The sequence below is a fragment of the Bufo gargarizans genome, chromosome 2 (genome assembly GCF_014858855.1).
Source record: "Bufo gargarizans isolate SCDJY-AF-19 chromosome 2, ASM1485885v1, whole genome shotgun sequence".
Classification (NCBI taxonomy): Eukaryota; Metazoa; Chordata; class Amphibia; order Anura; family Bufonidae; genus Bufo; species Bufo gargarizans.
This window is the reverse complement of record NC_058081.1, coordinates 201,995,012-202,010,992: the sequence shown is the minus strand read 5'-3', so window position 1 is coordinate 202,010,992 and position 15,981 is coordinate 201,995,012. Positions and strand designations below refer to the sequence as shown.

Below are 15,981 nucleotides of genomic sequence, written 5' to 3'. Positions count from 1 at the left end.
AAGGGGTGAAATTGCGTGGTCATGTTTAATAGCCAAAAGGTCATGTTCGTAAAGTCTGTCATCAGTCGTCTTTGTGTAGCCACACTTTTTTGCAGTTTACGTAACGTTCTGGTCTCTATGGCCCAACACTTCCTATTTCTGAAAATGCCATTTGCTCTATACCTATTTGTTTTCTGCGTCTTGGGATCGGGATTGCATGAGTAATCCAACACAAGGTCTTTTAAGCTGTCAAAATTAACACATAAAGTGTTAGAGACATTGAGTTATACCCTTAACCTTTAATATGGTTGAGATTGTAGCCGTACATCTTTGGAACCGCAGATACAATCTCTGTAATGTACGAGTCAGCAGGTATTTCACTAGTTAGTTAGCCGAGAAAATCGCTCAATGGTGGGTTCCAGTCTATTTTTATTAAACACGATTGTATATATTTAAAGCCAATTTCATACATCGCAGGTCCACTAACAAAGGGACTGCGTCAGTTCACCCACCAGGAGCTGCGGTGACATCATTAAAGGTCCTTTTAGTTTTATGAAGATAGACGGCTCAATTAAACATGGTCAATATTTATAATTGCTTAGTAAGAGGTTAATACAAGCTTAATATCATTTTATTGTTAAAGATATTAAAACTTAATTACATTTCTGACGAAATATCAGATCTAACAGAATAAAAGGGATGTTGAATGGGTGGTATTTAGGCGTAGTTTGGGGCGGTATTTAGGCTTATTTACAGTACAGACCAAAAGTAATTTTCTTTATTTTCAGGACTATGAAAATTGTAGATTCACACGGAAGGGCATCAAAACTATGAATTAACACATGTGGAATTATATACATAACAAAAAAGTGTGAAACAACTGAAAATATGTCCTATTCTAGGTTCTTCAAAGTAGACACCTTTTGCTTTGATTACTGCTTTGCACACTCTTGGCATTCTCTTGATGAGCTTCAAGAGGTAGTCACCTGAAATGGTCTTCCAACAGTCTTGAAGGAGTTCCCAGAGATGCTTAGCACTTGTTGACCCTTTTGCCTTCACTCTGCGGTCCAGCTCACCCCAAACCATCTTGATTGGGTTCAGGTCCGGTGACAGTGGAGGCCAGGTCATCTGGCGCAGCACCCCATCACTCTCCTTCATGGTCAAATAGCCCTTACACAGCCTGGAGGTGTGTTTTGGAGTCATTGTCCTGTTGAAAAATAAAATGATGGTCGAACTAAACGCAAACCGGATGGAATAGCATGCCGCTGCAAGATGCTGTGGTAGCCATGCTGGTTCAGTATGCCTTCAATTTTGAATAACTCCCCAACAGTGTTGCCAGCAAAGCACCCCCACACCATCACACCTCCTCCACCATGCTTCACGGTGGGAACCAGGCATGTAGAGTCCATCCGTTCACCTTTTCTGCGTCGCACAAAGACACGGTGGTTGGAACCAAAGATCTCAGACTTGGACTCATCAGACCAAAGCACAGATTTCCACTGGTCTAATGTCCATTCCTTGTGTTCTTTAGCCCAAACAAGTCTTTTCTGCTTGTTCCCTGTCCTTAGCGGTGGTTTCCTAGCAGATATTCTACCATGAAGGCCTGATTTGCACAGTCTCCTCTTAACAGTTGTTCTAGAGATACGTCTGCTGCTAGAACTCTGCGTGGCATTGACCTGGTCTCTAATCTGAGCTGCTGTTAACCTGCTATTTCTGAGGCTGGTGACTCGGATGAACTTATCCTCCACAGCAGAGGTGACTCTTTTTTTGTCTTCCTTTCCTGGGGCGGTCCGCATGTGAGCCAGTTTCTTTGTAGCAGCTTGATGGTTTTTGTGACTGCACTTGGGGACACTTTCAAAGTTTTCCTAATTTTTCGGACTGACTGACCTTTATTTCTTAAAGTAATGATGGCCACTCGTTTTTCTTTACTTAGCTGCTTTTTTTCTTGCCATAATACAAATTCTAACAGTCTACTCAGTAGGACTATCAGCTGTGTATCCACCTGACTTCTCCACAACGCAACTGATGGTCCCAACCCCATTTATAAGGCAAGAAATCCCACTTACTAAACCTGACAGGGCACACCTGTGAAGTGAAAACCATTTCAGCTGACTACCTCTTGAAGCTCATCAAGAGAATGCCAAGAGTGTGCAAAGCAGTAATCAAAGCAAAAGGTGGCTACTTTGAAGAACCTAGAATATGACATATTTTCAGTTTTTCACACTTTTTTGTTAAGTATATAATTCCACATGTGTTAATTCATAGTTTTGATGCCTTCAGTGCAAATCTACAATTTTCATTTTTATTTAGATTTTTTTCGGCTTCCCACTAGATCCTATGCAATATCAAATGGTGCCTTTAGAAAGTACAACTTGTCCCACAAAGAAAAAGCCCTTATACGGCTATGTCAACGGAAAAATAAAAAAGTTGTGGCTCCTGGAAGGCAGGGAGTGAAAAACTAAATGGAAAATTACTGGGTGTCCTTTAGGGGTTAAAAGTAAGCTTAAAGGGAACCTGTCACCTGGATTTTGTGTATAGAGCTGAGGACATGGGTTGCTACATGGCCACTAGCACATCCGCAATATCCAGTCCCCATAGCCCTGTGTGCTTTTATTGTGTAAAAAAAAATATATATATTTGATACATATGCAAAGTAACCGGAGATGAGTCCTGTCCCTGACTCATCTCACATACAGGACTCATCTCAGGTTAATTTGCATATGTATCAAATCGTTTTTTTTAACACAATAAAAGCACACAGAGCTATGGGGACTGGGTATTGCAGATGTGCTAGCGGCGATCTAGAAAGCCACGTCCTCAGCTCTATACCCAAATTCCGGTGACGGGTTCCCTTTAATTTTAATTGGGTACACCAGGACATCTCCCTAAATTTGCTTGTGGTGACATGCATGTGCACTCTGTGCTATATTGGTACTACTTGTAAGCTGTAAATGTTGTGTAGACGAGGAAAAGCCAGCAGGCAATGGAGGTGTTGCAAATAAACCTCTTTTATGCCTTCCCACCTGCCTTTACCCATTTTCATCCTGGGGAAACTCTAAAACCCGATGGTAACACCGAGGTCAAAACTGACTAACTGGATTACAGGAAATGTCACTGTCCACGTGTTACACTTCATCAGGCCTCATGCACACTACGGTTCCATTTTGCAGTCCGCACACAGCGGATCCACAAAGTAAGGACACCAGTCAGGCGCATGCTTCATTTTTCTACGAAAACTGGCTATTCTAGTCAGCAAAACAAACTAGGACATGTTCTTTAATTTGTGGAACGGTCACACAGATGCGGACAGCGAATTTATGACACCCGCGTGCTATACGTATATTTTGCAATCCCATAGAAATGAGTGTGAGTCTGGTCCGCAAATAATGTAGATTTGGACACAGACCAAAACTAAGGTTATGTGCACGAGTCCCTTAGTCATGGGTAACTCAATCCTTTTACCGGTTGGTTCCCTTTCTGATGCCTTATTCTTTTCTGCCTTCCAGATTTGCATTGGCTTCACATTTCTTTTGGGGTCTTTGGTCCATTTTGCAAGCAAAAATGTCAACAATTGAATTTGGATACCTGGTAAGTATGTATGTGTTTTATTTTAATCAGGTGTCATTCTATGTTTGGCCTCCATTTAAAAGGGGCGACCCCATGACCTGTATTACTCAATGTTTTTAGGGCATTTCAAATGAAGTATTACAGTATATATGTAATAAATATATTGTAATTTAATTTTTTTAATTAAATTTTTATGGGTATTACATTTCCCCTCTAGTAGCACCCCCTGCTGTTACCCTATTAGTTTTTTTTTTTTTCCAGTGGTGGACTAACATGCTCAGTAGTTTCCCTGCTTCTTTCCCATCGCTTCAAATCCAGAGATGGTGATCTCACAGTGCAGGTGAAATGGTCCAGACCCCATTCATTCATACTTTTAAATTCATAGAACTAGCATATTTTTTGCCCTAGAAGATTTACCTAGGTCTTACAGGAGGAGAATAATACAATATTTTTCATTAGACCTTAGACCAGACCATTAATCTGACCCCAATGTTAGTCAGACCTCAGATCAGACCCCAGTGTGAATAACTTCACCGATCAGACCTCAGATAAGAGCCTCAAAGCAGCCCCCATGCTTCAGATACATAAAATATAAAAAAAATGGACTTGCCTCTCCTGGTCCGGATGCCACCGCTCCTCAATTCCAGCGCTTTCTCTTCTTCCTGCCATCAGCTGTGCCGTGACCCGATGTGCACAGCGGGAGGTCAGAGCGCCCTCACACTGTGCACAGCCGACTGCACAGGACCAGGAAGCGATGGGTCCTCCTGTGCTAATAAGTGCTTCCATAATGGGAGGGAAAAGTGCGTCTTTATGGGGCGCCTGCGCTGTATACTGAACGGGACGGCGCAGGCGCGAGATTTACACGGCAGACGGGGCCTGGCCCTGTCAAGCAAGACATAAGGGCGTGGAAATGAGGTGAGCGAGCGGAGCCTCTAGGAGCAGGTGCAACCCCCCCCCCTCCCCCCAGGCTCATTTGCATATAATAAAAGTTAAAATTACACAAAAACGGGGGCATACTTAAATAAAAGAAATGCAGAGTTAAATTCAGGTGACATTTTCACGTCTATAATGTCAGCCTGTTTAATAGTGAAAATTGGGGTGACCGAAACCGTTTAAGTCCTCCTGGGAGACTTAAACATGCGATTGATCGCTTCCCCCATGGACTGCAGTGATTTAACATTGCAACCTATGGGAGAGTAAATGCCTATCGAGCACTGCCACAGGCAGGCCTCAGATCCTTTAGAAAGTCAGAGTCTACCATAGCAACCGAACGGCTCCCTCGTTCTTTGTCTGGGTGAGCTATTTGGTCCCCAGGAGCACAGCGCTCCCAGAAAACACTGCTCGGGTTATGTGGTCACAATTGACATGTCATCTGACGACTATGTGTTTTGTGGTCCGCAAATTGCGGATCAGCAAAACACGGATACCGGCCATGCGTGTTCCGCATTTTGGCCGGCCCTAAAATAGAAATGCCTATTCTTGTCAATGCGGGCAAGAATAGGAAATGCTCTATCTTTTTTGCGGGGCCACGGAATGGAACTGTGGATGCGGACTGACCACGGTGTGCTGTCCACATCTTTTGTGGCCCCATTGAAATGTGGATACAGACCCATACATACAGCTGTCTGAAAGAGCCCTTATCTCGGATTCTGCCTCCATGTCTCTGCTGGGTTTAAAAAAAAAAAACAAAAAAAAAAACAGCCCCCTGGTGGCTATGGTGCTTGCTCGGCTCCTGAGTGGGCGCCATCTTTATGTACATGTATGGCGCAGGTCGTGAAGAGGTTAAGCATCAGCTGATATGTGATGTCAGCTGGTGTACTATGGAGATACTGTACAATCGATTGTACAAAAAAAGTGGTTATCAAATGCAGTATAATTCATCTTATCTCAAAGGAAGAACAAACCTGTGATAAATCCCAGTGCTAAACTCTCATGTTTATTATGTAGTTCAGTACTGTATGGCTTTCATTATGTGCACCTTGTACTCCTGCATGGCCGTGTGTGTGTGTGTGTGTGTGTGTGTGTGTGTGTGTGTGTGTGTGTTTTATATTCTGATGTATCTGCTCTTAAAAGGAAAACTGTGACACCATCAAATGCAGTGCAATCTGCAGGTTATAGAGCAGGAGGAGCTGAGCAGATTGGCATATGGTTTTATGGGAAGATTCAGTAAAACTTAATTCAGTAATTTTTTTTCATTGAAATGACTGCTCTTTCTATGCTTAGGAGTCATGTGGGCGGTCTTATTAGTGACTGACGGCTGTCTCTACATACAGAGGAGGCTGTGCTTCACTGAGTAGGACCGCCTGCAGAGATATAAATTGCAAGTTTTGCAGAATCATTTCTTTTGAAACCATATATCAATCTGCTCAGCTCCTCCTGCTCTGTAACATCCTGCCTGAGGATTACATTGTATCTCATGGTTCCCTAGAAGATGTTTTTCCATAACTTAATTTACCGTACGTGTATATTATATGATTGGTGTACTTGGCAGATTTACTTTATAGGTTGATGGCTCTGATATTCTGAAAATTGGTTTTGGTAGTGTGATAATATTCATGGCCTCATGGGTCACCCATATCAGATCGGTAGGGTTCTGACACCTGGCATCCTGACAATCGGTTGCTTGAAGTGTTTACAGTGATTGCGCAAGTACTGTGTCTTCGTCAGTGCGTTACCGCATGCGGTCTAGATTGGAGTGTAATTCGTTGTTCGTCCCGTTGCCTTGAATGGTAGAGGAAGCTATTATCACCTAGTACTGTCACCACAGTTTAGACTGCGTGCAGGTAAACAATAAAGAGGACACCGTACTTGCACAAGCACTGCGGCCTCTTCAAACAGCTGATCAGCAGGGGGTGCCAAGAGTCTGACCCACCATAATCTGATATAGATGACCTACCCTAAAGAGATACAACTTTATTGTACATTAATTTGAGGGGTTCTCCAGGGCTTTTCCTAAATTCTCTGGTCCAGCAAACCTGTAGAGAGTTTCTATAATACTTTCCCTCACGCTGCCAATTCTACGTTCTTGGACTGGCTGCGGGCTCTGCAACTGAGATCCTGACAGTGCCCCTGTATCTTCCTATTTAGCAGCATAATGTTACATGCAAGTGAACGGAGACACAGGTGCTCATCTGGTTGGGGGTTCTGTGGAAGAGCCCATCTCCAGTTGGGCAGTCATAGGATCACATCTGAGACTGCAGAATCAGAGGAACGACAGGAGGGGTTGTTGCTATTGAAATTCTCTTCCTTCAACAAGGTAGTGAGGGACCTTTTTGTGGAATAACTACTTTAAATTCCCAGCACATAAAATTCTACTTCAGACTTCCATCCTGGTATAAATCTGCCTGTAACTCCTACAGATTTGACAATGATTTATTTTATTTTTTTAACCTTTGCTTGCCACTCTTGTACATGATCTGGATTTTGGATAGCCTGTGGCACTCACTCCTATTACCTATGTTTTATTGTTGTACTAAGTTATTAAGCACATATAATAATTGGAACTTGATGGAGATATTGTAATTTTTATATTAAAATTAGTACAGCTGTGCTTGAAAGTTCTTGAACCCTTCACAATCTTCTGTCATTTTAACCAAAAACATCAGATATAGATAGATATACACACAACACTCCTAAAAGTAGATAAAGATAACCAAATCAAACAAATGAGTCAAATATTAGACTCGGTTGTTTATGTATTGCGGAAAATGTTCCAATATGACATGTCTGTGAGTGGCAAAAGTATGTGACCCTTTCGGATTAAGCAGATAATCTGATGGTGAAATTAGTCAGGTTTTTTAAATCAATGGGATGATCATCAGGTGTTAGTGGGCCATGGGTTTTATTTAAAGAACAGGGGTCTGTCTGATCACAGCATGTTTGTGGAAGTGTATCATGGCACTAACAAAATAGATTTCTGAAGACCTCAGAAGGAGTTGTTCATGCTCATCAGGCTGGAAACGGCTACAGAACCCATCTCTATAAGGTTTGGACTTCACCAATCCACAGATTGTGTACAAATGGAGGAAATTCAAGACCATAATTACCCTCCCTAGAATTGGTCGCCCAACAAAGATCACGCCAAGAGTCCACAAAGTAATAGTCCACAAAGTCACAAAGGAATCCAAGTTAACCTCTATGTAACTAAAGGCCGTTCTCACAGTAGCTAACTTATATTGTTCATGAGGACACTGAACAACAATGTTGTGCATGACCAGAATACAAGGAGAAAGCCACTGCTCTCCAAAAAAGAACATTGCTGTCCGACTGCAATTTGCTAAAGGTCACCTGGACCGGAAGGCTATTGGAACAATGCTTTCTGGATGGATGAGTCCAAAATAAAACGTATTGGTTGAAACGGGAATCCTTACGTTTGCAGAAAGGAAAATGCTGCATTCTAGATAAAATACATCCCATCTGTGAAACACAGTGGTGGTACTATCATGGTTTGGGCCTGTTTTGCTGCATCTGGGTCAGGATGGCATGGAACAGTAAATTCTGAAATATGCCAGTATTTTCTAAAGAAAATGTCAGGACATCTGTCTGTGAGCTGAATCTCAAGAGAACGTGGGTCATGGAGCAAGATGACCAGCATAAGCACACAAGTACTTCTACTAAAGAATGGTTAACCCTTTCAGGACTAGGCCCATTTTCACCTTTTCTGCCCAGGCCATTTTTAGAAAATCTGACATGTCACTTTATGTGGTAATAACTTTAAAATGCTTTTACTTATCCAAGCTGTTCTGAGATTGTTTTCTAGTCACATATTGCCCTTCATGACAGTGGTAAAACAAGTTAAAACATTTCATTTTTATTTATAAATAAAATACAAAATTTTACCAAACATTTGGAAAAATTAGCAGATTTTCAAATTTCTATTTGTCTACTTTATAATTGATGGTAATGCCTCCAAAAATAGTGATCACTTTACATTTCCTTTATGTCTGCTTCATGTTTGGATCATTTTGAAAATTACATTTGATTTTTATTTTTTTTGGCACGTTAGAAGGCTTAGAAGTTTAGAAGCAAATCTTAAAATGTTTATGAACATTTCCCAACCCCAATTTTTTCAGGACCAGTTCAGTTGTGAAGTCACTTTCTGGGGCGTACATATTAGAAACCACCCATAAATCACCCCATTTTAGACACTACACCCCTCAAGCTGTTCAAAATGGATTTTAAAAACTTTGTTAACCCTTTAGGTGCCCCACGAGAATTAAATGGGAATGGATTTTAAATTTGAATCTCTTTTTTTTTCTGCAACACATCAAGGGTTAACAGCCCCCCAAAAAACTGTATTACGCTGAATCTGAAGTTTAAAGAAACACCCCATGTGTGCTCAAAAACTGATGTATGGGCACACAGCATGCTTCAGAGTGGAAGGAGCACCATATGGCCTTGGGAGAGTGGATTTAGCTGGAATGGTAATTGGGAGCTATGTCGCATATGAAAACACCCTGAGGTGGCCCTACAGTGGAAACACCCAAAAGGTGACCACACACTCACTCACTCACTCACTCACTCACTCACTCTTCGGGAAACTACCACCCTCAAGGAATATATTTTAAATTGTGTATTGCATACTTTGACCCATCAGGCGTATCACAGATCTAGGAAACGATTGGCTGTGAAAATGAAAAATTAAATTGCTTTACACCCACATTTTTCACTTTCACAAGGGTTAATAGGACAAAATGCACCCCACATTTTGTTACCCATTTCCCCACAAATATGCCAACACCCCATATGTGCTCAAAAAATGATGTATAGGTGCATGGCAGGGTTCAAAAGTGAAGTAGCGGCATAGGGCTTTTGGAGGCCAGATTTTGCAGGATTGGCTTTTGGGAGCTATGTCGCGTATGAAGACACCCTGAGGTACCCCTAGAGTGGAAACCCCCAAAAAGTGACCCCATTCTAGAAACTACACCCCTCCAAGGAATATTTCAAGATGTGCAGTGAGACCTTTTTTTTCCAATTTGTTTCCTGAAAAATTGACTTCAGGTCCAAATCTTTCACTTTCACAAGGGGGAACTGGAGAAAATGCACCCCCTAATTTATTGTCCATTTTTTCCTGATTACAGCAATACCCCATAAGTGCTTGTATACTGCTATATGGGTGTACCACAGGGGTCATAAGGAAAGGAGCACCAAATGGCTTCTGGAAGGCAGATTTCACCAGAATAATTGACAGGCGCCATCTTGCAATTGTACACACCCTGAGGTACCCCTAGAGTGGAAACCCCCATAAAATGACCCCCATTCTGGAAACTACACCCCTCAAGGAATATTTCAAGGTGTGTAGTGAGCACTTTGACCCATCGGGCAATTCACAGAATTGGGAAACTCTTGGCTGTGAAAATGAAAAAAATAAAAAATACATTTCCCCCAGAAAAAGTTGCTTTACACACACACTTTTCACTTTCACAAGGGGTAACAGAACAAAATGCACCACAAATTTTGTTCCTCATTTCCCCCTGAATACGCCAAAACCCCATATGTACTAAAAAATATATGGGAGAATGGCAGGGCTCTAGAGTCAAACGGCTAAATATGGATTTTTCTGACCTGAATTGGCAGACATGGATTTTAGGTGCCATGTCGCATTAAATAAATTCCAAAGGTCCCCAGAAATGAAAAACCCCAACAAGTGACCCGATTTTTGGAAAGAGCACCCCCGTACAAACATTTTAAGTGGTGAAAAGGGTACTTTTCAGCAAACTGGTGTCTCACAGAAGGCAGACATGCTAGAGAGGATTTTAAAGCACACATTTGTAAAAATGAAAAATTACTAGCAGACCCCAATTTTTCACTTTCACAATGGGTTAAAGGAGAAAATGCACCCCAGTCTATGTTCACCATTTTCTCCCCTTTTTGCAAACACCCCATATGTGCTTGTAGCCTGCTGTATTGGCGCACAGTGCAAAAACTGGTTATTGCAGGCCTGAATAAACAGACATGGATTTTAGCTGCCATGTCTCATTTAATACATTTCTTGAGGTCCCCAGAAATGAAAAACCCCAAGAAGTGACCCCCATTTCGGAAAGGGCACCTCCGTCCTTTTTTTTTTTTTTTTTTTTTTAAGTGTGGAAAGGTCACGGTTGCCTCACAGAAAATAAAATGTAGTGGATATGTAAGAGAGGTGGACTTAATCACAGATATAAAGTGGAAATATTACAGAGAGCATAAAGGATGGAATTAAATTAATACTCCATAGATGTGTGGTTCCTCTGTGGCTTGCAGAATGAAATGGCACATATGCATTGCCATCTGTACAATGTGTATGGCCAGCTTTTTGTACCACACTTTTTTGTTTTTTGTGTGGCACTATAGGGCTTCATAAGTTGATCTGCAAGATACACCCCTCCCATGTGCCTATTGTAGTCCAGGATGCAAACTGGTTTGGGGGTAGTGTTGCCACATACAGGGGAAGGGGAGCTGGCATTAGTGTGACTGGTGGTCAGTACAAGGACGTCCCTCTTGTCCTTGTACGTAACCACCAGCATGTTATCATGGAGGAGAGTCCTACTTTCACCCTCAGTGGTTGCCCTACCAGGGATCTAGGGAGGCCTCTCTGATTTTCGCGCACTGTGCCGCAAGCCACAGTACCTCTGGCAGTTAGGGACCTATTTGGGAATCTCTCCCTTCATAAACGCAGAATTTGTGAGTGTACCCGGAGCTACTCTCACAAAGTTTGTATATTTTTATGCCATGCCTTGCCCGTTTGCTAAGCAGGTACTGGCGGAATCTAATCCTCCCTTTGAACAGTAATAGGGACTCATCTACACATACATTTTTTTTTTTTTTATCAGGGTTGTACACCTCAGCAAACTTGGGTGTTAAAATGGTCAAGGACGGGCCTAACCTTAAACAGACTGTCAAATGTTGGGTCGTTTTGGAGTGGCCACTGTGCATTGTCATTGTAGTGTAGGAATTTCCGAATTGACTCAAATCGCTTCCCGGTCATGGTCTGACTGTAAATTTGGAGTCTCGTAAAAAATGTCTGAAGTCCGATATTGCCTAATGGTTGTGTGCGTTGTTAAAAAAAATAAAAAAAATAAATCACAACGCTCATATGCAGTAGGAGTCCCCAAAATTTCATCACCTCTGCTGCACTTACTGGGGTCCAACCTAGGGGTCTAGCATATGGCGAAGTAGGGTTCTGGGAAATTGCTGGGCATATAAATTTGTTTGGGTCACCATCAAATTTATAAAATTATCTGAGAGATTTTGAAAAAAATCAATTTCTGTGAAGCCCGTGCAGTCAATTTGAAGTCCAGAGTTTCCCACAAACTCTGAAATTTGGGGCTGAAATCGCCAGAGGGTGGGGTCCATAAGGGTTCACTTGGGGGGCTGCCTCCTGTGCTTTCCTGGGGCACCTTCTAGAGGGTCCCTCATCAGCAGATGATGAGGGGGTAGAGGAAAGTGGCATCCTCTCCTCTCTTTACTGGCCGACTTCGTATCGGAGGCAAGCATTGCGTATGCCTCTTCAGTATACACGTTGGGATGGACGGGCCGTTTTTGAAATTTGTAAACCTTAATTTAGTGTGGGGTGCGTATGTAGTGTTTTCACACGTGAAGGGACTTGTAATAAATAATTTGAAATTAAATTTAGAAGAAAAGTTGTAAAAGAGAGAAAAAAAAGTCCTTTTAATAAAAAGTTTTCTGCAAAAAAAAAAATTTTGCTGCACAAAAAAAAGTATTTGCAAAAAAAAACTTGCAGTGCAACTGAGCAGACAGTCAGTAATGGACACTACTAATTGGTGTTCATATATATCTCTCTATCTATCTCTGATCAGGCAGGTACGCACTGAACAGCACTTGGCAGTCACAGCTCGCATGCAGAAAAAGTGGTGCAGAGCTGGGAAATGGTAAAAAAAAAATAAAGACTGAAAAAAGTGCACGGACCAAATGGCGTCCATTAAAAAAAAAGATGGGGGGGGGGGCGGCAGGAAGGCACAGGGATGGAGGGTGGTTTAGGGATCTGGAACAGCTGCAAATGAAAATAAATAAATCTGTGCAGCTATTCCAGATGGTTTTTCTTCTTAAGTCGGTTAAATCGCTGTGGTGTGCACCACAGGTCCCAGAAAGCCAACAAGCGGCACAGAGAAGCACAGAACCTCTCTGCATGCAGTCTACAGCTAGAATGGCTGCATGCAGGGAAGTTCTGCCTCTTCCTGTGCAGCTATAGCGCTGCCATTGGCTGGAGCATTGTTCCCGCCAATAGCAGCACCATGCTGCCCATGGGTAAGAGCTCCCCCCCCCCAGTCGTTCCCCAGAGCCCCACGGACTTCGCTCCGTACGGCGCTGGGCGTTAAGTTACGTCTAGTTGCGCCATGTTCGGCACTGTTCATTAAGGGGTTAAAGAAAACTAGTATTTTGGAATGGCCAAGTTAAAGGCCTGACCTTAATCCAATAGAAATGTGAAAGACCTGAAGTGAGCAGGAAACCCACCAACATAACAGAGGTGAAGCTATTATGTATGGAGGAATGTTTACCGGAAATGTTTAGATGCAGTTACTGCTTTATAAGGGGATCACACAAGATGCTGAAGGCAAAGGTTCGCATACTTTTTCCACTCAGACATGTGATATTGGATCATTTTCCTCAATAAACAAACAACAAAATATTAGACTTGGGTTACTTTGATTTATCTACTTGTAGGACATGTGTACAAATCTGTGATTTTCTAGTTTTAGTCCAATTTATGCAGAAATATATAGACCATTCTGAAGGGTTCAAAAACTTCCAAGCACCACTGTAGCAGGGAATTAGTGCTGATGGACAAGGTAATTGGTATCCTGCAAACACTATCTATATAAGCTTGCATGTTCTGTAGGATTTAATAGTACAATCAATTCTTCTCTAGATTAACTTGTCGTTTGTTTTTTAGGATTATGCCCTCTCCCGCTTTGATGCATATTTTCAACAGAAACCTCTATGGTCCTGAATTTCAACTGATTCGTCTATCCAAACTGTTGACTGTTCAGCCTCTCATCTTCTCTATGTTGCTACAGATGTCCACACATGAAGATTTGCTGCTACCCGTCCAGTCACACATCCTAACATATACGTCCTTTTTTTGTATCTCTCTTATATACCCAACTCCTATACTGTATCTTACCCAGCTGATATGTGCTGTATGTTCTTCTCTTATGAGCTGTACTTCATCTTTATGCATCATTTCTAATTCTGCACTGACTAACGGTTAATCCTTATGATTCCTCATATTTTATAATTGTACTTTTTTTAAATGTGCACTTGCACTAGTGTCCTGTATGGTCACCATTTCAACTCCTAACGTATGCTAGGACTTTACCTACTCATTTCATTCCATCCAGGAATAGCATATGTGTAGCTGAAAATTAACAAAAGAGACCAAAAGTGATCATGTCGTTTTTATGTAGTTATCATGAGAAATATTCTTAAAGCCGATCTCCACTCAAACATGTCCGGGTATGGCTGTGCTTAATATTTGTGTTGCACATGTCACACGACTGGGGTCCAGGAAACTGAGATGAGGTCAGCTGTTTGAGCCCTTGTACCTTCCAGACACCCTCTTGATTTTATTTCCCGTTTGCCTTCAGATTGCACTCTAGTTTCTGTCCAATCGGATAACTTTCTTGGCTGCACTCCAAGATTATAAATTTTATTTATTTTTTTCCCCAAAAACAAGCGCCAATTGTCAGTATAAGGGTCCATTCACACGTCCGTTGTTTCTTTCCTGATCTGTTCCGCAAAAAACGGAACAGATCGCGAAAGAAACAGATGTGTGAATGGACCCTAACATGTATATTAGTGCTTGTTTAGCTTAATTTATATGGAATAAGCAGCATTTTGGCTCAGTGGTTAGCACTGGTGCTTTGCAGCACTTTGGTCTTTGTTTCGAATCTGACAAAGGATGACATCTGCTTGGAGTTTGTATGTTCTCGCTGTCTGCATGGGTTTCCTCCCAGTACTCCAATTTCCTCCTACAAATCAAGGATGTACCTATAGGGAATATAGATTGTGAGCTCCACTCGGGACACTGAGTGATCATAATGTCTGAAGTGCTGCAGAAGATGTCCACACTCTATGAGCAAGAGAAATAGAGTAATCTTCAGCATGGTTTGTGGCCAAATGGTAGTGCGATAATTCAGACATACTCTTTCAATATTGCCAGCAGCATGTCCCTTTTTACTCAGGGTACTCAATGACTGATGATTTTTCATGTTCCGAAAAGACAAATGAGCATTTGTCAGCGGCACATTTACATGGGATAATGACTGATTGAACATCATTGGTCCATGTAAAAGGCTCCTCATCTTTTCAAGCATTCAGCCAACAGCTATTCCTTCCAACCTTACCATGCACATGCACACTCAGAGTGTGCATGTGTTGTCAATGGGGAGAGGGAAATAAGCCACTGCTAGACACCTCTAACAGTGCATTGTATCCAACAAAAGATCATCAGGTATGTTGAAATCCAGCATGCCATATGGTTGGCTGGTCCTGCTGACATCAACTCATGGGTAGGGCCACCTAAATTAGTACTTTTAAATGGGCAAATGATCGGAAATGTCTCTTCTGTCTGAAAACTAAACAGATGCTCTCAATAATCTGTTTGGCAGCCATCTTGATTGCAGCATGCTCATGCTATGAGAAGAATGTCTGAAGGACTACTTTGTTAGGGAGGTTTTATTATTCAATATAATATATTAGTAGGATGCACAGGGTGGTTGATACACCAAAAAGGTGCTCTCAGTCCCGCAGCGTCACCCTGCTGCTAAAGTAGAAACAAGAAATGTATATGGAAGGACTGGGCACTCCTAAGATACTTGGTTACTAGTTTTTATTATAATTGAGATAGTGAATGAAAAGTAAATACAAAGAAGCACATTAAAATAGCATTTCTAACACAATATTGCTGGCAGTGATCAAGGACATAAAATCTTAGCGTAATGTTGCTAGTGATTAGCGGAGGGCAGTCACTCGAGGAGATGTTGTAGCATAAATCATCTGTGACTCACCGCCTTAAATCTTCGGTACAAATAGCCATAAAAAACAATAATACAATAGGTCCGTAATGGTTGGCAATTGGTTCTGCGTTAGCAACAGTACAAAGGACAGGATGTCACGATTAAAAAAAATTTCAGTGTTAAAAATATTCTCAATGTTAAAATAATGAGTAATGCAAAAATAAAAGTTTGAATAGCCCAAATTCCTTGGAAAAACTAAGGTATCAGGATGTAGGAGAGTTTAAACTCTTCCGGTACTGTCCCCAGTATAAGGTAGCGGTGTAGCGCTATTAGACAATTTTCGGACTTATGGAGAGGTGAACTAGTCACAAACAATGTCCTACTATATAGCTGGCCTAGCGGCGTCCCGCTTCAGGTCAGGAATAGGTTTAGAGATATGCCGGCTTATAGTTAAGAAACTTTCTTACCAGTGTTGGATGCT

The 15,981-nt window shown here is 41.7% G+C and overlaps 1 protein-coding gene across 2 annotated transcripts in view; it reads left to right on the top strand.

Annotated features, from left to right (window-relative positions):
- Positions 1-14,206, top strand: part of CHKB (choline kinase beta) — a 77,645-nt gene extending 63,439 nt beyond the window's left edge. For both annotated transcript variants that reach the window (XM_044279903.1, XM_044279902.1), the window contains 2 exons: positions 3,486-3,567; positions 13,436-14,206. In XM_044279903.1, the coding sequence (XP_044135838.1) occupies positions 3,486-3,567; positions 13,436-13,492 (139 nt within the window). In that variant the 3' untranslated portion in view covers positions 13,493-14,206. The remainder of the gene's footprint in view (positions 1-3,485; positions 3,568-13,435) is intronic.
- The last annotated feature ends 1,775 nt before the right edge of the window (positions 14,207-15,981 follow it).